General features: G+C 46.2%; 1 protein-coding gene across 1 annotated transcript; it reads right to left on the reverse strand.

The window, feature by feature from the left end:
• Positions 1-14,836: 14,836 nt before the first annotated feature.
• Positions 14,837-19,989, reverse strand: grxcr2 (glutaredoxin and cysteine rich domain containing 2; the record flags this gene model as incomplete). The annotated part of the gene is made up of 3 exons (XM_084436998.1): positions 14,837-15,013; positions 16,786-17,007; positions 19,654-19,989. 3 exons carry the CDS (start codon positions 19,987-19,989, stop codon positions 14,837-14,839), a joined length of 735 nt encoding a protein of 244 aa, XP_084293124.1.
• Positions 19,990-24,825: the final 4,836 nt, after the last annotated feature.

Genomic DNA, 24,825 nt, shown 5'->3' on the forward strand with positions numbered 1-24,825 from the left:
ATAAGTGTTAGTGTCATAAATCTTAGGGTTAGGGTCATAAGTTTTAGGGTTAGGGTCATAAGTGTTAGTGTTAGGGTCATAAGTGTTAGTGTTAGGGTCATAAGTGTTAGGGTTAGGGTCATAAGTGTTAGGGTTAGGATCATAAATGTTAGGATTAGGGTAATAAATGTTAGTGTGAGTGTCATAATTAGTGTTAGGGTTAGGTTGTGGACAGGGATTTCATTGGCCATGTCATTTTGTGTCATTTTAATAGAATTAAGAACACACCAATCAACAAAATCTGTGATGAGAAAAACAATGCACACCTATGAAACTGTCAAATCTATCCGCTGTGTGCCGGACGCTGCCCTCCTCTCTCACCTACAAATAGTTTACTAATCTGAGAGCCTAGCGATCACCAGCATACCCAGAAACAACACAGATCTGGTTTCCAGGACAGAAAGTACAGAGAGTGAGAGAGAGAGAGTGATGGAGGGAAGGAGAGTGATGGATGGAGAGAGAGAGAGATGTAGGGGGAGAGAGATCAATGGAGGCAGGGAGAGTGATGGAGGGAGGGAGGGAGAGAGAGAGAGGTGTGGGAGTATTCTGACAGGTCTCTCCACCATGTCAGTAGGTGAAGGAGGATATCACAGAGCCAGCTCGGCTTCTTCACCCTGGATAACCGAATGTGTTTTATTCCGTTCTTCCCTCTGCAATACACCGTGTTTATGAAGGTCATGAGAGATACACAGAACTCATCTCTTCAAGTGCTACCAGGATCTTGATTATGCTCTTAGTCATTTGTTTAAGAAAGGAGATGCACTTGTGAGTTCTGGCGAGTAGTAGTCCACTGACGTTTCCTGCATTAAATGCAATTATTGTATATCGCTTTGGATAAAAGCGTCAGCTAAATGACTGTAATGTAATAATGTAATGTAATAATGTAATGTAATAATGTAATGTATGAAGGTCTCCATAGGATGGAAGGAAGGAAGGAAGGGAAATTGAAAACAGTTGGTTACAACGTTTTTTCCAGAGAGGACGAGAATTTGATTTTGACGAGGCACTATAAGTACTGAGCAACACATTAGCTAGCTAATCAAGCAAGCAGGCTAGCTACATCAGCTGGCAGTAGGTCCATTACCTTCAGACGCCGTAGTACAGCAAAGCTGGCTCGTAATCGTGCCAGAAAGATATCCCACAAGAGATGATTTGCCCTGTACACCGGCGCCAGCGGGGCAGCAATGGTCAATCAGTGTAAGCACATTCTAGGGCCAGGTAGTTGGAGGATGTTGTTTGAACTTTATGAGCCATATATCCTCGTAACCTTGTCTGAAGAGTGGCTGGGGTTATCTAGTGTGTTACACTTGGGATCTTGTACTTGGAGACATACAGTGATGACATACAGTATATTGAAATGACCATTGCTGTCAGCACCGGTCTGATCGACCCATCTTGGCGCTGTGGTTCTGAGCTGCTGGGCCGCTGTAAGGAGCCACCACCACCCCCCTGATGGTCGGGGTTAACCCCAACTAGGGTTGCAAGGGGGTCGAAGAATTTCCGGTAAATTTCTGGAAACTTTCCGGAAATTTACCGTGGGAAGTTAAGTTCGGGAATTTTGCAACCCTAAGCCCAACCCTAACCCTGCTTTTTCCTTTTATACTTGTTTATTCCATTTTATCCTTTTATCTCCTCTACAGGGAAGGACGAGGCCATAGGCTTGTACCACAGAGGCCTACTAAGCCACTCAAAGCCCAACCTGACACTAAAACTGAATCCACTACAGCACCCAGCCAGAAACCTTAACCCTAACCTACTGTCCTTCGCTTAAAGAGCACAGGTACATACATGTAGCTACCAGATTATTACTGTCATTATAGTAACTTGTTTGAAGAAGCTGAGACATACGGTAGATCTCTGAAAAAATCCATCCATTCAAAATATTCACCAATTAGATCTCATTAAGTTTTTAGAGGCCTGCTCACGTTGCAGCAGCCAATGCTGTGTGAATGAATACCATTATGTCCCTGGAACACAGAAGGACATCACTTATTCATTGTGAAAATCTCACTGCTGAAACACATAAACATAAACAAAGTCATTACGAAAACAGACACTCATTAATAAATAAGTTCTATACTCATTACATACAAAAAAGCTATTCTAAATAAGCAGGTCTTTAGACTTGTCTTAAAAGAACCCCGAGACTCTGTTGTGTCCTCAGAATGCCAAGATGGCAGCTGAGCAATAGGCCCAATTTCCCATAAAGCACAGCTTATAGTCCCGAGGGGTGTGAAGCAGCAAGCTGTTTCTGGATCCGAGATTGTAGGAGGGGTTTAGTTGGTTTAGCGGAGCGAGGGGTTCTTTAAGGTAAGGATGTGCACGACCATGGGTGCATTTGAGAGTTAAGGGTTTTGAATCCAATCCTGTAGGGGACAGGGAGCCGGTGCAAAGATCCAGGATCAGACGCTGCTCTCATCAGAAGCCGTCCTATCCTCCATGAATTCTCACCCGTGAGACATTTTTTCCCGTGGAAATCAACGGTCAGAGACTGAACAAATCCTACACAAGTTTCCATCATCTGACGGGCGGGAGGTTGACACGCAACGGCGCACGGGAGCCGTGTGGTTGGGGGAGAGTTCCTGGCCCCTCGCCGCTCCGGGGAACACCGCACTTAGCCACGCGTGACCCGGCGCCGGGCCAGGGAGGGCCGACGGATCAGACCGCATATTTAGTCGCGGTCGACCTGATCAGCGCTCGGACTGGGTGGACATGGTCGTATTCCCCTTCCTGGTCATTTATCCGCGCTCTGGCCCGGTGAATATGCTAATGCGCTTGCAGGGACAAACTCTTGTCCTTTGAAATGCGGCGCCGGCTATTCCTGTGGAAGAATGAATAATGTAATGACTCTTGCTCTCCGGCTGATTTGCCAGGTTGGTGTTTGTGGATGTATATTAGCTATCGGGTCAGTTTCATGCGTCTCCCATAGGAAACCATCGGAGCGTTCATGTGAGAATGTGAGCGTTGGGGGCGAGCCAGAGAGAGGCGCCGTGCTTCTGTTTCTGAGGGAGAGAAAATAAGTTGTGCACCTGATTGATAACGGGTCGTGACTCGTGAACATTCTAGAAAACAGAACTAATAACGTGGAACGATGTCTTTCAGAATGCCGTGTTTTTATTTGCTAAACCAACTGGAATGTAACAAAAAAGAGTGGAAATTCAATCTGGGTCACAGGGTCTGCAGGTACTATAGTGTCTTCCATTAAAAACAAGAGCACAGGCTTGTGTTACTTAATTTACTGTAAAAAAAGACAAATTATATAGCCTACAGGAACCCGTTTCTCTATGTATCTACTGATGCTTCTGCGAAAAAAAACTTAACAATGTATAAGATTATGTACAGTAGCCTAATATCTGTGGATAATGTATAAGATCAGGCACGTGCACCCATAGATCTCAAGGGACCCTGTCTTTTTTGCCTCTCAAAGAGAGTGCCTTTTTTCTGCAGGCTTAAACTTTTCTATAAATGAACTCCTGTTGCGCTGAGCTTGCCCTGTAACTGATTTTGATTGAATCAAAATATCAGGTCGGAAAATAATGAGTTACTCCCGGACGACGCCCTATCTAATCTCTCTCTTGTTTTCCTAGCTACCGCAGCGCGCACACTGTGACCGAAACTAATGCACCCTCATCCGAAACAAATGCACCTGCATGCGTGCGATAGGCACTCCATAGTCATGAGCAGGGGCGGGGATCCTGGGGGGTCAGCGGGGACATTTGAGATCATTAATATTGTCCCCCCCCCACCACCAATATTTAGATTGGGGTAGTGGCATTCAAATGACCATACAGCCGCGTAGGAAGATGTCCCCCCCAAAAAAAATACTCTTGCACAATGTCAATGTAAATGTCCCCCCCAAAGTTGGATACAGATCCCCGCCACTGGTCGTGAGAGTCAGTCAGTCAGTCAGTCAGTCAGTCAGTCAGTCAGTCAATCAGTCAGTCAGTCAGTCAGTCAGTCAGTCAGTCAGTCAGTCTGTCAGTCAGTCAGTCAGTCAGTCAGTCAGTCAGTCAGTCAGTCAGTCTGTCAGTCAGTCAGTCAGTCAGTCAGTCTGTCAGTCAGTCAGTCAGTCAGTCAGTCAGTCTGTCAGTCAGTCAGTCAGTCAGTCAGTCTGTCAGTCAGTCAGTCAGTCAGTCGAGTAAATGTCTTTTTGAGGCAGACACAGACATGTTACAGGTATGTGGCCACTGGATAACATTAGTAAACATGTTCATTTTCATTTTATAGTGATGTATTGATGTGCTATACCTTTTGCTAGTACTAGCCCTAACGCGAACATCAGTCTCTCTCTCTCTTTCTCTCTCCCTCATGAGTTCAATAAGGCAGCCTCCAGCCTGCTTGTAAATCCTCTGTATGCATTGGTGTATATCCTGTTATGTACTGTGTGTATGTGTACAGTATACAGATGCTGGTTGCCCTGCAACCGGCACGTTCTGTTTTAATATCTGTGTTGCTTTTATGGCTCTGCGTGCTACTAAGCCTTTTCTGCCTCCCCTCTCCCTAGTGGCTCTCTCTCCTATCTTCTAACCAGGTCCAGTGGATGCCCCACTGTCACCCGCAGTAGTCTGATAGATACCCCTGTGTCTGCTGTGGATGTCCAGTACAGCCACTAACCCTGTCCTCCTCCCTAGTGTCTCTCCCTCTTATACTCTAAACAGGTCCGTGGACACCCCCCTGTCTTCTGCAGGCCACCCTGTATCAGGTCCCAGAGAACCCTCCCCCCCCCCCCCCCCCCCCGTCCTCGAAATCCACCTAATGGCTCCTGGAAAGCCCCCCTGCCTCCTCGTGACTAGCTCCTTCCCCCTCTATGTCGTCAGCTGTCCCTGTCCAGCCAACCACACCCCTTTTTACCCATGGTCCTCTGCTTCTCCACCTCTGCTTTGCGGCATTCTCTATGAGCCTGTTCTGCTAAGTGCTCACTGTGCTTTGTTATATGATTCACTTAAATATCATATTAGAGACTACAGGGATAGCTAACACATAATGGCCGACCATGTAGTCAACTTCCCTGTAACTACTTGTGCACTCTACTGTTAGTCATGTCTCTCTCTTATAAATTAGTATTAGTTTAAGGAGATCAAATCATATTTAGACCGGTATGGTCCTTTAAGTCAGAACTATCTTCGTATAGAAACTTAAATGAATTATTGTTAGTTTAAATGCAATTATTGTTAGTCGCTTTGGATAAAAGCGTCTGCTAAATGACTGTAATGTAAGGTCATGTAGAAACAGTAAAACAATCGATGTTGTTGCATCAATTCCATGCGTTTGTATGGAGGAGGAGGAGAAGGTGCTCCAGGTGCTTACATAACTCATTATGCGTACGACACAAATAGATCTGCTTCTTCTATGGAGCTAGGCTCTGGAGTTTATTCATTCCAGAAGGCTTTTGTGCAAAAACATGAGACTAAAACAAAGCCCTTGTCTGTCTAGTTGGCGTCCATCACTGTCAGGGAAAGGACAGCGTCAGGGTTAATGACGTCTATCTGCTTAGAGCAGGAAGCCAGGACTCCTGGGAGCAAAGGTCACGCTGAACTCCTTACTACTTAACACTGCATCCCCCACTGCCTCAGTCCCACACACACACACACACACACACACAGGCATGGAGGCACACACACATAACGCACTCTAACACCGTGTCCTAACTGCTCTCGACGCGAGCAACAGAACGCAACATCGCATGCTTGCTGTCCTAACTGAAACCGTTAAATTTCCTGTTCTGTTACCTCATTTGTCTATATTCCCAACTGAAGACAGTTAAAGAACGAACGCCTGTCAACGCGAGTGACAGGAGGAAAATATGAACAGGGCGAGCGTCAAAGGGGCAGTTAAAACTTCACGCCGCTTCGCGCTGCGTCGCTCGCATCCAGTTAGGACATAACAATAGAAAACAAAGCAATGGAACGCATTTTGTTGCTGACACTCGCTCGCGTGTAGTTAGGACACGGTGTAAGAGGGGCTATACAGGCTCAGACGTAAACACCAGAGTGACTAGCGTGCAACAGAAACCACACAAAAACGGTAGATTTATTACAGCTATAACACATTAAAAATGCGCTCCGCTCAATACAAGGAATTGTGGCAGCATTCGGAAGTTCACGGGTCCATCTAGGGTGTCCAGGGAGACCAGTAATGCATCAGTCCTGTTCCCCCGGGACGCGGTCAGGCAGGCAGGCTGCTCCACCTCCTCCGACTCTCTGGTCGATTGACCCACAGCACAGCCGGGTCAGGTCAACGGCCTGCAGTCGCCAAGCAAGCCTCCCGTACTAGACCGACCGACCTCGGTACAAGGACACCCGGGGTTAGACAGCAAGTCCCATTTACCCCAAACACAAAGAAAGGGAAAAAGAACCCACACCGAATTATATGTAGAGCGCACGACCACCCACCTTGGTACAAGGACACCCGGGACTCGACAACAATGCTGTCAGCTTGTGAACACGGGTATTAGTAGGGACATTGTGAGAGGAACAAGCCAAGGGGGGGAGTGGCAGGGTTCTACACACCTGTGATCGGTTGGTGATTGTGCTACTCACCTGTGGAGAAGACGGTTTGTGTCAAGCGCTCATTAAAAGTGTGAATTCTTCCTGGGTGCCCATTATACCACTACAATCACTGTGAAGCACTACAAGTGACTCCCAAAATACCATGGTACACACACACCACTCATGCACGCACACACACACCTGCACGCACACAAACACACACACACGTTGTGAATGCTAGATTTAATTTAGAATGAGTGAATAAAGAGTAAGAAGTTTTGCCGAGGTTCGATCCGAAAGTTCAAAGACTGGTTCTTTATTCCGAAAATACATACAGTTGCAACTGGGCTAGGGACACAATGGGAGACCAGACTCGGATGATAAACGATTTCTGGAGATGTTTTAATCTACCCCCTAGAGAGGTTATCCTGCGATAAACCATGAAATGCCCAGGTCAGGGGTCGGTTCTTACAAGCTTCAAAGAATGAGGTCACCAGGCACACAGAGGCCAGGCTGGAACAAGATGACCAGGGCAGTAAAGAACAGCTGAAAACCCTCTCTTTGTTTAAGCTCTCAAATTTCAATCACAACGTGCACGCACACACACGCACACACACACACACGCACACACACACACACACACACACACAACACACACACACGCACACACATACACACACACGCACACACACACACACGCACACACACGCACACACACACACACGCACACACACGCACACAAAAGGGCCAAGAGAAGAGCTGCAATTGGGCATTCAGTTTAATTAGACTATAGAAGCCCTCATTAAAAGTTAGTGTTGCTCTGCTCTTCCTCCTGGGTGCATCATTGTGTGGTTGACACGGCAGATGGAAGCCAGGGGAGGTTTAAGGACAAAAGCACATTCATGGCATTGTAAGAATCACAAATTGCCGCGCCCCACGCAGGCCACTGTCTTTGTGGGTGTCAGCACAATCCTGGGGCTTCTGCGTGTGTATCTGGGAGAGATGCTCTTCCCCGATGGGTACTCAGGAAGCCGAGCTAGAAGTACCACTCTCTCCTACTCTCTCATACTCTCTCCTACTCTCCCCTACTCTCTCTACTCTCTCCTACTCTCTCATACTCTCCCCTACTCTCTCATACTCTCCCCTACTCTCTCATACTCTCCACTACTCTCTCATACTCTCTCCTACTCTCCCTACTCTCCCCTACTCTCTCATACTCTCCCCTACTCTCCCCTACTCTCTCATACTCTCCCCTACTCTCTCCTACTCTCTCATACTCTCCCCTACTCTCCCCCTACTCTCCCCTACTCTCTCCTACTCTCTCATACTCTCCCCTACTCTCTCATACTCTCCCCTACTCTCTCCTACTCTCTCTCATACTCTCCTACTCTCCCCCTACTCTCTCTCATACTCTCCCCTACTCTCTCTACTCTCTCATACTCTCTCCTACTCTCCCCTACTCTCTCATACTCTCCCCTACTCTCTCCTACTCTCTCTACTCTCTCATACTCTCTCATACTCTCCCCTACTCTCTCATACTCTCCCCTACTCTCCCCTACTCTCTCTACTCTCTCATACTCTCTCCTACTCTCCCCTACTCTCTCATACTCTCTCTACTCTCTCATACTCTCCCCTACTCTCTCATACTCTCCCCTACTCTCTCATATTCTCCCCTACTCTCTCATACTCCCCCTACTCTCTCCTACTCTCTCATACTCTCCCCTACTCTCTCATACTCTCCCCTACTCTCTCATACTCTCCCCTACTCTCTCCTACTCTCTCTACTCTCTCATACTCTCTCATACTCTCCCCTACTCTCTCATACTCTCCCCTACTCTCTCATACTCTCTCCTACTCTCTCCTACTCTCTCCTACTCTCTCTACTCTCTCATACTCTCTCATACTCTCCCCTACTCTCTCATACTCTCCCCTACTCTCCCCTACTCTCTCATACTCTCCCCTACTCTCTCATATTCTCCCCTACTCTCTCCTACTCTCTCTACTCTCTCATACTCTCTCATACTCTCCCCTACTCTCTCATACTCTCCCCTACTCTCTCATACTCTCCCCTACTCTCTCATACTCTCTCTACTCTCTCATACTCTCTCCTACTCTCCCCTACTCTCTCATACTCTCCCCTACTCTCTCTACTCTCCCCTACTCTCTCCCTACTCTCCTACTCTCCCCTACTCTCTCCTACTCTCTCTACTCTCTCCCTACTCTCTCATACTCTCTCATACTCTCTCATACTCTCCCCTACTCTCTCATACTCTCCCCTACTCTCTCATACTCTCCCCTACTCTCCCCTACTCTCTCCTACTCTCCCCTACTCTCTCCTACTCTCCCCTACTCTCCCCTACTCTCTCATACTCTCCCCTACTCTCTCATACTCTCCCCTACTCTCTCATACTCTCCCATACTCTCTAATACTCTCCCCTACTCTCCCCTACTCTCTCCTACTCTCCCCTACTCTCTCCTACTCTCCCCTACTCTCTCCTACTCTCCCCTACTCTCCCCTACTCTCCCCTACTCTCTCCTACTCTCCCCTACTCTCTCCTACTCTCCCCTACTCTCCCCTACTCTCTCATACTCTCCCCTACTCTCTCATACTCTCCCCTACTCTCCCCTACTCTCCCCTACTCTCCCCCTACTCTCCCCTACTCTCTCCTACTCTCCCCTACTCTCCCCCTACTCTCCCCTACTCTCCCCTACTCTCTCATACTCTCCCCTACTCTCTCATACTCTCCCCTACTCTCCCCTACTCTCTCCTACTCTCTCATACTCTCCCCTACTCTCTCATACTCTCCCTACTCTCTCTACTCTCCCCTACTCTCCCCTACTCTCTCATACTCTCCCCTACTCTCTCATACTCTCCCCTACTCTCTCCTACTCTCCCCTACTATCCCCTACTCTCTCATACTCTCCCCTACTCTCCCCTACTCTCTCCTACTCTCTCATACTCTCCCCTACTCTCTCATACTCTCCCTACTCTCTCTACTCTCCCCTACTCTCCCCTACTCTCTCATACTCTCCCCTACTCTCTCATACTCTCCCCTACTCTCTCATACTCTCCCCTACTCTCTCCTACTCTCCCCTACTCTCCCCTACTCTCTCATACTCTCCCCTACTCTCCCCTACTCTCTCCTACTCTCCCCTACTCTCCCCTACTCTCTCATACTCTCCCCTACTCTCTCATACTCTCCCCTACTCTCCCCTACTCTCCCCTACTCTCTCCTACTCTCCCCTACTCTCCCCTACTCTCCCCTACTCTCTCATACTCTCCCATACTCTCTCATACTCTCCCATACTGTCTCATACTCTCCCTATTCTCCCTACTCTCCCCTACTCTCTCTACTCTCCCATACTGTCTCATACTCTCCCTACTCTCCCTACTCTCCCCTACTCTCCCCTATTCTCCACTACTCTCCTATTCTCCTACTCTCGTTGCCCCTAAGATGCCATAAACCCTTGACGACAGACAGACAGACAGACAGACAGACAGACAGACAGGCAGACAGACAGACAGGCAGGCAGGTAGGCAGACAGACAGACATACAGACAGACAGACAGACAGACAGACAGACAGACAGACAGACAGACAGACAGACAGGTAGGCAGACAGACAGACAGACCAGCAGAGGGGAAATCCAATCAACTGACATGAAGACCTGAAATTATCCCTCAATGGGCTCCTCATTGAATGCGGAGTGTGAAGCCCAGTTAGACCAGCTCCCAGGCCCCGTCCAAGAGAACCAGATGCATTGTGGGTTAAGCGCAGGTAGTGTTCAGGTCCAGGGAGGCGGTCAGGTGTTCGCCGCCAGATAACGGGGATATCTCTTTTCAAGTGAGACCCTCTTTCAGAGGTGTTTAATGGCTGTGGTCATTACTGAGCTGTTCTTTTCTCACTCGCTGATTAACTCTCGAGTGAGTTTCCATTTTCTCTTTCTCGAAAGGTCTCTCAGACCGGCAGCCTGACACCGAAGTTCGGTGAGATCTCGAAGTGTTGGAACAGTAACTGAAGTAATTATGTCTGTGAACACTGCAAATTGTTCTGCGCTTGCCAAGATTTAAATCATAGATTTGGAAATATGAGATTCATTATCTTGTTTTAAAAGTTATTTACTATTTCTTTATCTATCTTATTTCTCAACTTGAACCGGCTTATTTTAAGATGTATTATCTAGTAAAATTATCTTGCTGCATGGACATATTATTTCACTAGTATTAAATAATCTCTCCTCAAATTCAGTATTTATTTCTTGTATTTTAACTAATGTTTTTTGCAGTGTATATTTCACCGTTGTCAGCCTAACAGCAGAACATAAACGTTGTTGACAACTTCTTGACAACACAGCCATTGTTTCCATCTCGCCAGTCAGAAAGGGACCTCCAGCAACTCTTGTATTGTGCCGATCTAGAAATATCACATTAGAGCCCTTCAAACCAACAGCACTGATGGACTCTTATCTGATCTGACCGCTGTGAGAACATCTTCCCCCTGGCTGCTGTGAGCTGATCTGCTAACAAGCGTTATCTGAATGACCGTTAACAAAAGATTAATCTCAATTCAGCTCAGCTCTGCCACAGAGATTATAGAACTGTCATCATCCTAGAATACTATGCATGATAGAAAATGGGATGAATATTAAACGTGATCAGAGGTTTCTGCCGCAATCCTCATGTACTCTACATCTAGGAATAATAATAATAATAATAATAATATTTTTTTAAATAATAAGTTTCATAAAAATCGACCAGTCGGTTATATGTGCTGCCATAGACTTCCATGGCAGAAAGAGAATAATAAAACTACCAATTACAATAGAGTGCCTACGCACCTTCGGTGCTTGGCCCCTAATAATAATAATAATAATAATAATAATAATAATATTTAGTAATTAATAATTACAGGATCTCGAGCCCTGACACACACCAACACACATGTTCTCTCTCCCTCTCTCTCCCTCTATACATCTTTCTCCATCCCTCTTTCACTTTCCGTCCATATCTCTCCCTCCCTCCCTCTCTCTCTCAGAACCATCACTGTTGATATGTAGCACAACCGCAGAGATGTCTGCTTGACTAACGAGACAGAATTGGATGTTTGGGAAATTAATTTCCTCAAATCCAGAGCATATCTGACAGGTTATCTCATCTGTATGTTGGTGTGTGTGTGTGTGTGCGTGCGTGCGTGCGTGCGTGTGCGTTCTTTTATACATGCCTTCTTTGCATTGTGTGATTTTAATCCTGCAGTATTCTGCATTGATTGGTTGAATTATTGATGTTTTATTGTTATTATATATTAATACAGTAGTATCTCAGATCGACTGTACAGTATGTTGGTGTGAACAGTAACTGCGCGGTTTGGAAATAGAGAGAGATTCTCTGCCTCTCTGACTGGCGCTCGTCAGACACCTCAGAAAGTACAGAGAACGACACGTCCACAACAGCTCCAACGTCACAACGCATCACGTAAGGATACAGTCTGCAGGTCCACAGTGGCCCTGTTTTCACTTACTGTTAAATCCCAGTTATGTGAAGCTGCAGACGTTCCCCTCGCCGAATCAACCTACAGGAAACCAGGAAATGAACACAGAGAAGTGAAATGAATGTGAGATAGACAGAGAGAATGAGAGAGCAGACTAAGGTCGGACGGAGGTCAAGATAATGACCACAATCGCTGCTGGAGGGAGACCTAGGGCCAGAAAACAAACAACAAAAGGACAAACACACACGCAAGCACACACACACACACACACACACACACACACACACACACACACACACACACACACAGTGCCAGGGAAAATATGAAGCACAGCTGTCTTTTTGTAAAGGGGCAGAGACAGTAAAAACTGTTTTCTTCCAGGGCGATTTTTCCTGTCTCTCTACAGTAAGGTTTAGGGTTAAAATAGCAAGAATAACAACCCACATATCACCTGTGCTTAATCCATGTTACCGTGGCCAGTACCGTATACACAGTCATTTGTCAACTACCTCCCCTGCAATTAACCTGTAATTAACTTCCTCAACATAATTATCCCGAGCTTGTATTTAATTACACAATTATTTGTCTTTATTTTTCTTATCGACTGTGAACATTATTTGTCATAAGCGAGAGGAAGCTCATTATATGTTTATTATATGCAATAAGAAAATATGTGAGTCTGGGTTTAAATGAGCCTGGATCCACAGTGTGAATACAGTATAGGGCTCCAAGCTTCACCCCTATGACATCAAAGCAAATCATTATCCAAGAAAATTATTGATGAATATTCAAATCACGTTGGATGTTTTGGGAAAGTTAATAAGCACCTCGACTGTGCGGTAAGTGAAAGCACGCGTGAACCCAGACAGTTTACCAGACCCTCTGACCAGTAAATGGACTACACTTATGTAGCACTTTCATCCAAAGTGCTTTACAATGGCCTTTGATTCACCCGTTCACACACCAATGGTGGCAGCTGACATGCAAGGTGCTAGCCTGCTCATTGGGCGCAATTTGGGGTTTATTGTCTTGCCCAAGCGTAGCTCAGGAGGTAGAGCAGCCAGCTGGGGATCACAAGGTCCCCGGTTCGATCCCAGCTCCCGGCAGTGTGCTGAAGTGTCCTTGAGCAAGACACTGAACCCCAAAATCGTTAGCGTGGGGTAACAGGCCGTTCTGTGTGGAGTTGGCAGTTGTGAAACGGGCCTTTCTGTGTGGAGTTTGCATGTTCTCCACATGTTCGCAAGGGTTTCCCCCATAAAGAACCCAATATGAAAAACATGTAGAGGACCAGATCGCTAACGCTGTCCGACGGACAGGAGCGCTTGGTTGGTCTCCGGGTGCGTCCCCTGCTCCTGGCTGCCTTTGGGGAAAGGACGACGGCATGGGATGACGGCACAGAACATCGGTGGACACTCCAGACCATGGGTTCCCAAACTCCACCAATGTGGGCCTCCCCTCTGAAAACAGTGACACACCCGCGCCCCCCCAAACCCCCCAAATGTGTTCATTATGCAAGGCAGCGTTAGCTAGCCCACAACGTTACACAGCTAAGTTAGCTCAGTGGCACCTGTTGCTAGTTAACGTTATGATGTTTTCACACAATACATTCATGCCTGCGGGGGGAGGCTCCACAAATTTAGTATACATCTCTCCCATTATTTATTTTGATCTTCTTTAAAATCACGTTTCATTCATAAAAACCATAGACATTTCAAAAATAAAAAACATCTTTTTTTTTCTAACCATCCCTCCGCGCCCCCCCTGAATTTCTTTGGGGCCCCCCAGGGGAGGCCTGCCTCACAGTTTGGGAAGGCCTGCTCCAGACAATCAAAAAACGTCATCAGTGGACACTCTAGACATTCGTGTGTGTGTGTGTGTGTGTGTGTGTGTGTGTGTGTGTTTCGGCGTTGCCGCCTACACCGTGTAATGTGCGTGTGTCTCACTATGTGACAAACAAAGATGTTTGTTTGTTGTTTTTGTTTGTCACGTGGACAGGAGGAGCCAGGATTCGAAGGGGTGAGAACAGCCACCAGGATTATTGTTTGTTATTTTAGTGCTACACACTTGTGAGTTGCCCTGGACCTACATTGATGTTCATAACTGTACTGCTCAAAACAGCAGGAGATACTGTACAAACGTAGAGTACATTAGACCCAAGACGAGGCATGAGTTTTCATTCTCAGAGCATCATCATCTACAGTAAGAAAATCTCAAACACAACTGAGGAAGAAATCAATTAATCAGATGCAAGAGCTCGTTCATTTTTACCCAATGAGCCGACCGAGCTACTCAATCAGAATTGATTATCAGTTCTCTCCTTCTTTTCACCACTCTTCTCATTCTGTCCATCTCTTTCTTTCTCTCTTTATTGCAGTAATGACGAGGTTTCTCTTGATTACATGTTATCAAGCTATGCAAAAATAGAAGCACCAGTCGGCTCGCAAACACCATTCAGAGTAAAGACTCATTCTCTCTGTTGAGGAGAAGAAACGAAGGGCAGCTGCCCTCATGGATACTCCAAAACCCCCCAAAAAAGCGTACAATATTTTAATCAAACTGATAAGCCTTCGTGCAATCTTGGAAGAGGTTCAGATATGCCTAATACAACTAAAGAATGATTAAGCTCTACCTCACCATACGCAATAAGCAATGTTCACTGCACACAATAATTGTCTTCTGAGATTTCGCCAGCTGTACAGTAGGGTAATCGTTCCTCTCCTTCAATGATTGGTTTCTGATTCTTTCACAAAGCCACATCACACACACACACGCACGCACGCACGCACACACACACAGGAGAGCTAGACAATGGGGTTTTCAGCTATTTGGAGTGAGAGCAGGACTGGCACTTCTCCAGGCCGTCGGGATAGCACGCCAGGCAGCGTAGCACGCTGATGGACTCGTTGAAACGGTTGGCCAGCATGGACAGCTTGCCGCCGTGGCACAAGGAACAGGGGGCGGAGCCCGAACCTCCACAGCGCTGGCAGCTGGAGGAGTCCTGAGAGCATAACAAACAGAAAAGAGAGGGAGAGGTAGAGAGAGAGAGAAAGAGAGAGAGAGGAGAGGGAGGGGGGGGATTGAGAGAGAGTGTGTGTTAGAGAGAGAGAGGAAGATTGAGAAGTGTCACTAACAACAGAGAGAGGCCGTGTTGCCATGCCAGCCATGATGTCAGCTGACCCCGCAGGTGTCATTGCTGATGTCACCTCTACTAACGATGCAATCTCTTCTAATGGTGTGGTGAGAGAAGGGAAGTCTAAGTGCTTACAGGAAATGAGTGCAGGTCCACCCAAGCTGGGAGGGTACAGGACGAGAGAGAGAGACAAACGGGATTGGTTTAGGATGGGGGCCAATAAGAGAAGCCGAACCAGGAGCAAAGAGAAAAAACGCTGAGCACACGGAACAGCACGGAGAAAAAACGTGAAATTTAGCCAGAGAGATGAGTTAAGGGAGAGATAGAAAGAGAGGGAATTCAACCAAGCAATCAGCCCAAAGAGGTGAGCGAGGGGGGGAGCCGAGCGTCGAGAGGAGACAGTGAGGAAACGGAAGAGTCACCACTATCTCTTCACAGACGGCAGGTAGCAGAGAGAGAGAGAGAGAGAAAGAGAGAGTGAGAGAGAGAGAGAGTGAGAGAGAGAGAGAGAGAGAGAGAGAGAGAGAGAGTGAGAGTGAGAGAGAGAAAGAGAGAGTGAGAGAGAGAGTGAGAGAGAAAGAGAGAAAGAGAGAGAGAGAGAGAGAAAGAGAGAGTGAGAGAGAAAGAGAGAGAGAGAGTGAGAGAGAAAGAGAGAGAGAAAGAGAGAGAGAGAAAGAGAGAGTGAGAGTGAGAGAGAGAGAAAGAGAGAGAGAATGAAAGAGAGAGAGAGAGAGAGAGAGAGAAAGAGAGAGTGAGAGAGAAAGAGAGTGAGAGAGAAAGAGAGAGAGTGAGAAAGAGAAAGAGAAAGAGAAAGAGAGAGAGAGAGAGAGAGAGAGAGAGAGTGAGAGAGAGAAAGAGAGAGTGAGAGAAAGAGAGTGAGAGAGAGAGAGGGAGAGAGTGAGAGAAAGAGAGAGAGAGAAGGAGAGAGAGTGAGAGAGAGAGAGAGAGAGAGAGAGAGAGAGAGAGAGAGAAAGAGTGAGAGAGAGAAAGGGAGTGAGAGAGAAAGAGAGAGTGAGAAAGAGTGAGTGAGAAAGAGTGAGAGAGAAAGAGAAAGAGAGAGTGAGAGAAAGAGAGTGAGAGAGTGAAAGAGAGTGAGAGAGAGAAAGAGAGTGAGAGAGAAAGAGAGAGAGAAAGAGAGAGAGAGAAAGAGAGAGTGAGAGTGAGAGAGAGAGAAAGAGAGAGAGAATGAAAGAGAGAGAGAGAGAGTGAGAGAGAAAGAGAGAGAGTGAGAAAGAGAAAGAGAAAGAGAGAGAGAGAGAGAGAGAGAGAGAGAGAGAGAGAGAGAGAGAGAGAGTGAGAGAGAGAAAGAGAGAGTGAGAGAAAGAGAGTGAGAGAGAGAGAGGGAGAGAGTGAGAGAAAGAGAGAGAGAGAAGGAGAGAGAGTGAGAGAGAGAGAGAGAGAGAGAGAGAGAGAGAGAGAGAAAGAGTGAGAGAGAGAAAGGGAGTGAGAGAGAAAGAGAGAGTGAGAAAGAGTGAGAGAGAAAGAGAAAGAGAGAGTGAGAGAAAGAGAGTGAGAGAGTGAAAGAGAGTGAGAGAGAGAAAGAGAGTGAGAGAGAGAAAGAGAGTGAGAGAGAGAAAGAGAGAGCGAGAGAGAGAGAGAGTGTAGAATGTCTCAGAAGGAAACGTGTGCAGGTCAGGCACCATTAGCTGGTTCTGTGGATGGCTGCTCTGCTCGTCCTCCTGGGGGCCGGTGGCCTTGGCCCTCCTCCTCCGACCCCCATGCTCCCGGCCGTGCTGCGCGTAGTCCTCCACGCCACCGGGGGGCCCCGGGGGCCTCACGGGCTCCGCCTTCCCCTGCGGCGCCCGGATGATTCTCAGGTTGCTGGTGTAGATGATGATCTTCCCAAAGTCCAGTACCTCAGACTGGATGGAGCAGGAAATAAAACACAGAGCAGGTTCATACAAGCGTTGATCACTGAACACCCTGTACACAACACTGCTCATCCACCCCACTACACTACACACTCTGCATACTCACTGTACATACTGTACACTCACCACACTCCATTCTGTACAGTATATACGTAGTATGTATTTAAGCAATAAACCACGAGAGGCCATGTGTTATAGTGATTTTATAACAGCTAGGGGGCGTTGTTAGGCACGACGCGAAGCAGAGTGTCTAAAACCCCCCTAGCTGTTATAAAATCACTATAACACACGGCCTCGAGTGGTTTATTGCTTTTATACAACGGTTACTACAGCTATTAGTGTAAAATAGACACACAGCAATGTAAAATATTAACATTTATTCAAAACGAAGCATCATTCCCTCAATTCCGCCGAGCAAAATAGTTCCCCTAACAAATGGGTTGCCAAGCAACAACAACAACTACAATGCATTGGATCAAATGGGAGGCGCATTAATACTGAAAATGGACTGATATGCGTTCCCAGGTGTTACAAAGTATTTTAACATGGCTTCCAGCCAATCAGAATCAAGAACCAGAACTAACCGTTGTATAATACTACAGTATATCATAATTTGCACATTGCACTGTATTTTGTTTGCAGTGTTTTTTGTATTTTGTGTATTTGCAGTCTTTTGTTTTGCACTGTCATGTCTTTGCACTGTCCTGTCCTGTCCTGTCCCACACCCTGTCCTGTCCTGTCCTGTCCTGTCCTGTCCTGTCCTGTCCTGTCCTGTCCTGTCCTGTCCTGTCCTGTCCCACACCCTGTCCTGTCCTTTCTTGTCCTGTCCTGTCCCACACCCTGTCCTGTCCTTTCTTGTCCTGTCCTGTCCCACACCCTGTCCTGTCCTTTCTTGTCCTGTCCTGTCCCACACCCTGTCCTGTCCTTTCTTGTCCTGTCCTGTCCCACACCCTGTCCTGTCCTTTCTTGTCCTGTCCTGTCCCACACCCTGTCCTGTCCTTTCTTGTCCTGTCCTGTCCCACACCCTGTCCTGTCCTGTCTTGTCCTGTCCTGTCCCACACCCTGTCCTATGGCGTTTACCAGCATGCCTTAACCCTGGTCACATTCCTAGTATGTGTGAACCCTACAGTATACAGTATACATGGCAATAAACAGATCTTGAGTTATGAATCAGGACTGTGCTCAGTGAAGATCACAGGATCCCTTTAATGTCAAGTGTTAGTGGGAACTGCCTGATGTAGAGATTCATTATCAATCATTAAAATAAAAGCATGGTCTTCGTTATGATCTTATATCTTAATATAATAATAATAATAATAATAATATAATCTTTATTTGTATAGCACCTTTCATAAAAAAAAATGCAGCTCAAAGTGCTTTACAATAAGGAAATAACATGCACCGAGGCTTCTCATAAAAATAGACAGATAGAATAAAATGACACATAAAAAACAGGGGTAGTGTGACCAAGGTAATGTAAAATAAGATGGAAGATAAATTCCACCCCCTTTTATGTATAAGTCACTGAAACCAGGCATAGTGATGAAAGTGAACCATGTGACCATGGCGTTTCCCTCCGAACCTCACAGGTCATGTCTGACACGATGATGGAGACGAGGCCGCCATCTGACGAAGACTTGCTCTGTTGTAAAAACAGACCTACAGGCTCTGCGATCGAAGGAGGTTGCCTCGCTTGGTCCCTGGACTATCTTAGTTAGGATATGGACTGGATAAGGGGTTTTATACTGAATGTGAGTGTAGCGTCCTCTACATGATGTCATCCCGGTCACGGGTGATCCTCTACGGTCAACTGAGCCGGTCTAGCAGGTGGTCACTGTATCCACCCTCACTTACTCTGGGTTCCACCATGGGTCCTCTGACCTCTGATAAACAAGGCTTCAGCCTCAGATAAACAAGGCTTCAGCCTTCGATAAACAAGGCTTCAGCCTCCGATAAACAAGGCTTCAGCCTCCGATAAACACGGCTTCAGCCTCCGATAAACAAGACTTCAGCCTCCGATAAACAAGGCTTCAGCCTCCGATAAACAAGGCTTCAGCCTCTGATAAACAAGGCTTCAGCCTCCAATAAACAAGGCTTCAGCCTCCGATAAACAAGGCTTCAGCCTCCGATAAACAAGGCTTCAGCCTCTGATAAACAAGGCTTCAGCCTCCGATAAACAAGGCTTCATTCAGCTACGCCACCAAAAACTAGCAGCTTGATGCTACAGGTGGGCGGTGTTTAAAACCAGTTGATCTCAGTTCCAGCAGCGGAACACAAAGACGGGAACAAGCAAACGGTAAGAACAGAGCAGCCAGACATCCAGGGGCAGTGTCAAGTTTACTACAGATGGACTGTTTCAAACAGTCATCCAGCACCAAGCAAAAACAAGTGACCCACTATTCAAATCAAACAGAGCAGATGAAAAAAACATACCTCCTACATTCTCGCACTGTTTAGTACTTTGGGTACACTTGATTTGACTTTCCTTGCGCATTATTGACAATTATTATTAATGCGTTTTATTGTGCCCGTGCAACAGTGACAACTTAAATCAAGTGCAGCCCAGAAGTGTTTCAAATAATTGAAATATCTATCCGATCCTACTGCGCTCACAGTCTCACACCTCTACTCACTCACTTTCGGGCTCGCCTCCGTGGCGTCGCTGTGGACCGGGGGCCTGTAGCCCCCCCCCCCTCGGTAGACGTTGATCCTCTGGGCGATGAGGCCCGTGGGGGGGTACAGGTCCTGGGGGTCCTGGAAGCCACACAGCTGCTCCATCTCCAGGTGGCTGGGGGGCATCTTGGTGTGGATGAAGCTGTGAGGGTACTTCTCCTCCGGGCTGTCCAGCTCCTGGCCGTCCTCGTACACGTGCTTCAGGACCCTGCCGCTGTAGGACGAGGCCAGCTTGAACCTCACCTTCCTGGGCTTGCACATCTCGTACCGCTGGGTGAGCTTCCGCTGGAGCTCGTCCATAGTGAGACCGCGGGCTGGAGGGGGAGCGTGGATCTGGGCCCGACGGGGAGCCTGCGTTAGGAGCTGTGGTGGTAGGAGATTGGGGGTGTGCTGGGGGTTTTCGGCGTGGACCGCCCCGCGATCAGCCTGCCTGCTGTTACCTGGCGCCGCTGAATTATTCAGCCTCAGATCAGATGTACAAAAAGGGGCGGCGCTGAAACCGAAACTCCCGTCATCAAATAATCATGCCCACGAGGATTGCAAGGGTGTTGTAGGAAGACAGGAGTAGTTAGGTGTGTCTACACTAAGTGAAGCCTATCCAGTATGTAAAAAGGTGGCGACCTCTGGATTAGGGTCAGGGTTCACTTATAGGTTCGTTGTTGAAGTCAACAGACGAGAGGGGTTTGTTTAAAGCTTAATGAAATAACTTGTTTATGGTTCAATATTCACCTTAACTTGCTATTAGTTTATGAATTGAACATCAAACATCATTTTCGTGACATGAGACCCTGTGAATTGATTATTTTAGAATTTCGGTGTACTGGCTAGAACACTGGCGGGAAATCTTGTGGTGGAAAAGGAAGTGACACGTTTTCCGTGTCACAATATCAGGAAGACAACACTGACACTTTGTTCCACGAAATGAAATCTTCATGCACATAAAAGAAAGAAGACCGGTATTTACCTGCATTGAAGCCATCCTTTCAGAAAGTAGCTACAATCTTCCAGTCCAGTCTGCACCGTGCGTGTTTCTTATCATTTCCCCCCCATCATTACAGCGAGTGAGTGGGGGATTGTGGGAAGTGTGGTTCTTAAAACGCAGTGCCGATTTTATCACGACCAGAGGGGCTGCCAAAGTGCCGAGTTATCTCATGTAGCTTTAAATGTAGAAATGTGAGACTCTGCAGCGAGTCAATAGTCATCCGTCACACGGCAGTTAACTGTGGCGGTGTTCATCTCAGGCATTAGGTCACGCGTGTTTGTTGCTATTTCCTTCGGAGGGTCTAAGTGTCGCCGTTTTGAAATTGCAACGACATCAGCAACTTTAAGAGCCGGGGCTTTGGCCCCCGCGGGAAGCCATTTTACAAACGAACGTTAACATAACAAACTGTAGCTATTAACCCGCGTGTATGTCGAGATCAATCTTGCAATTATCTTCACAAATGACTGTTATTGTATCGTGAGTGAACGTGCGGCTCAGACAAAGCCGCCCTCCGCGAGGGTCCAAGTCGGCGTAATCTGATTGCGGAGCGAGCGAGAGATCGCTCAGGCGAGAAATTGTTTTGGGTGCATCTCAGTGAAGGAATGGTTTAATGTACCAGGAAACGTGTTGGTCGGCTCTAAATGACTGCTACTGTAAATCCAATGTGTCTCTTACTGATGACGGCGCCAGGGATTTTTAAATTCCCTTTTAACCCTCTGACGGTTAGGGTTACATGGGTTAGGGCTAGGGCTATATGCTGGTCTATGGGTTAGGGCTGGATTGGATTAGGATTGCTGGTCTATGGGTGAGGGGGATTAGGGTTAGGGTTAAATGTTGGTACAGAAAACAGCTGGTATAATAGAACCATTCCAGATGATAGGTCGGTTGTAAGCCTTCCGGCAAAGCAGCCGTCTGGGGATGAAACAGAAACATTTCCCTGAATGTCAGTTGAAGCGCGACTCCAGTCACCAGCTGCTTCAAGACAAAACAAATAGCCTATTGTGATGTTGCCACAACAACTATTTTGACTTTGCAGTGTCTTGTCCCTGTGGCAATGTACCTAATTTGCTTAACCGAATGGCATATGAGCAAAGAGGCACCGTTCCAATTTCAATCTCTAATCCTGAAAGCAGTTGGCTGGAAAACCTGGGACACAGTCCTATCTGATGACATCAGACTGCCTTGAAAGTGGCTATCTGTGGTGAGATGACTTCCTTGAGATTCTGATTTTGTGAGAAATTGTCCCAGGGCGATTTTTTTCAATATCCATGATGCATTGCAGGTGATTTGGTTCAGGCTGCATGCAGGGAACTAGAGTTGTAATAGTTGTAGTTGTAATACCCGTTGGAACACACAGTTAGTAATTTAGTCAGCCCTAATTATACCTAATTAAAAAATCGGGGCCTGTCTATGTCTGCTCAGGACCCCTGCTGCTACCCTGCAAAATATGAACGCTGACAGGACGACAGTGTCTGAGGAAAATAGACACAAACAGCTACAGACAGACAGACAGAGAGACAGACAGACAGAGCTACAGACAGAGCTAGATAGAGATACAGACAGACAGAGAGAGAGACAGACAGACAGACAGACAGAGAGACAGACTGACAGACAGAGAGACAGACAGACAGACAGAGCTAGAAAGAGATACAGACAGACAGACCTACAGACAGACAGAGATAAAGACAGAGAGACAGACAGACAGAGATACAGACAGACAGACAGAGAGACAGACAGACAGAGATACAGACAGACTGACTTTTTTCAATGTCACCGCTTTACAGTATGTGCCAAACAAACAATGCTAATGTTTCTGGTGGCTTTCATCATCAGGCAGAAACGTTAGCACTGTTTGTCTGCCACATGGCCAAAATAAACCGGTGAAATTGAGCAAAGTCAACGTTACAAGGTTGGAACAGATGTGTATGTATAATTCAGACAGTGGGTATGTATAATTTTGAGAGGATAACGATCAGTATTTTTCTCTAGTTTCTCCTAGTGAGGGAGTGGAGGAGGAACTGAGCAGGATAAAACTTTATTCATACAGTAAAGAGAACTCAACCATCATCAAACGGTCACTGATGGTCACTCTCTAATCATCACCCACATCAGCAAAATCCTAGTTGGTCATTTACTGTCATCCAGGAGAAATCATGATCTTTCATCACACTGGACTTCAGACAGCTGGAAGAAATCAACAAGGCTGGCAAAACTTCATGAAGAATTCCCTCCTTATTCAGTAACGCTAAAATTAGAACCGGTGAGGTACCCAAACTCCTTCATCTTAATTATGATGATCAAAAGAATTACTCATATGGAAAGTCATGAATATGATTATTTATTATTTATTCTCAGACTGTCTTAACGAACTGTAGTTATGCAGGTGCTTCATTCAATCCTCTCTCCATTCTGAATGAGGTGAGCCATGAAACTAAAAAACAGGATTTGACAGGATAGATAGATGTGTAGATGTTCTGTGTAGTTAGACCATATACTGTATATACTATATATAATACTATATGGTTTTACAGTGTGCTGACTAATATAAATCTCATGTTTATTTGACCTCTGTGTAATGATCTCACTATAGAGTTTTTGTCAATTAACAAATTAATCCATTCTAATGATTAGAGCAGCACATCTTTAACATTGTTAACAAGTTAACATGTTATGCAATGATAACAATTCTTTTCACATGTGGGTGTATCTCATTATGTAAAATGGTTCAGAATGGCTGAATACTAGAGGGTAGCTGCCTAAAGATAACATCTATCACTGGGAGAGAGAGAGAGAGAGAGAGAGAGAGATACTTCATGGGCTCTTCTCTGTCCTGGCCCCGCAGTGGTGGAATGAACTGCCCACTGACATCAGGACAGCAGAGTAAAGTACTTTCACCGCAGGCTTGAAACTCACCTCTTCTGCCAGGATCCTCCCTATCGTGCTTATATTTTGTTACTTTGGCTTCAGCACTAGATTATTCTCTTAGTCACTTGTTTAGAAAGGAGTTGCACTTGTGAGTACTGGCGAGTAGTAGTACACTGATTACCGATGTTAAAGGTGTCCTATTATGCTAATTTTGTATTTTTGCTGAAAATCCCACTCAGAATAAGCGTTCTAGCCTCTATACTCCTCCGTTGACCACGAAATCAGATTGAGCGGATTGAGCGTTTTTCATATGCAAATATTGCTCTTAGCTCAGCTAAGTGCAAGTCGGCAGGCTAGAGAATGAGGGCTGTTGACGGCGCTATGCTACCTCAAATATAGCTGACTAGCCTGGACCATCCACACTGTGACAAATTCCATTGTGCTCTCTCCCTGACTAAATAGTGGCGTTGCACAATTTTTCGGGGCTCCCCGCAGGTCGGGGCATGTGGCCCCTCCCACAGAGTGACATGGGATAGACACCGCGGCCACTTAATGCTTTAAAAGAATGTATATTGTTGCAGGCATCATTGAATAGAATAGAATATACTTTATTGTCCCCTCAGGGAAATTTGTCTTGGACTCGTTTGCTGCACAAATCAACTCTATACATAGAAACCGAGGAGGACAACACGTCACATGTCTCACATACAAATACTACACACATCACATGTCTCACATACATATACTACACACATCACATGTCTCACATACATATACTACACACATCACATGTCTCACATACAAATACTACACACATCACATGTCTCACATACATATACTACACACAACACATGTCTCACATACATATACTACACACATCACATGTCTCACATACATATACTACACACATCACATGTCTCACATACATATACTACACACATCACATGTCTCACATACATAATATTATACTACACACATCACATGTCTCACATACAAATACTACACACATCACATGTCTCACATACAAATACTACACACATCACATGTCTCACATACATATACTACACACATCACGTCTCACATACATATACTACACACATCACATGTCTCACATACATATACTACACACATCACATGTCTCACATACATATACTACACACAACACATGTCTCACATACATATACTACACACATCACGTCTCACATACATATACTACACACATCACATGTCTCACATACATATACTACACACAACACATGTCTCACATACATATACTACACACATCACGT

The sequence above is a fragment of the Borostomias antarcticus genome, assembly GCF_949987555.1.
Source record: "Borostomias antarcticus genome assembly, chromosome: 1".
Lineage (NCBI taxonomy): Eukaryota > Metazoa > Chordata > Actinopteri > Stomiiformes > Stomiidae > Borostomias > Borostomias antarcticus.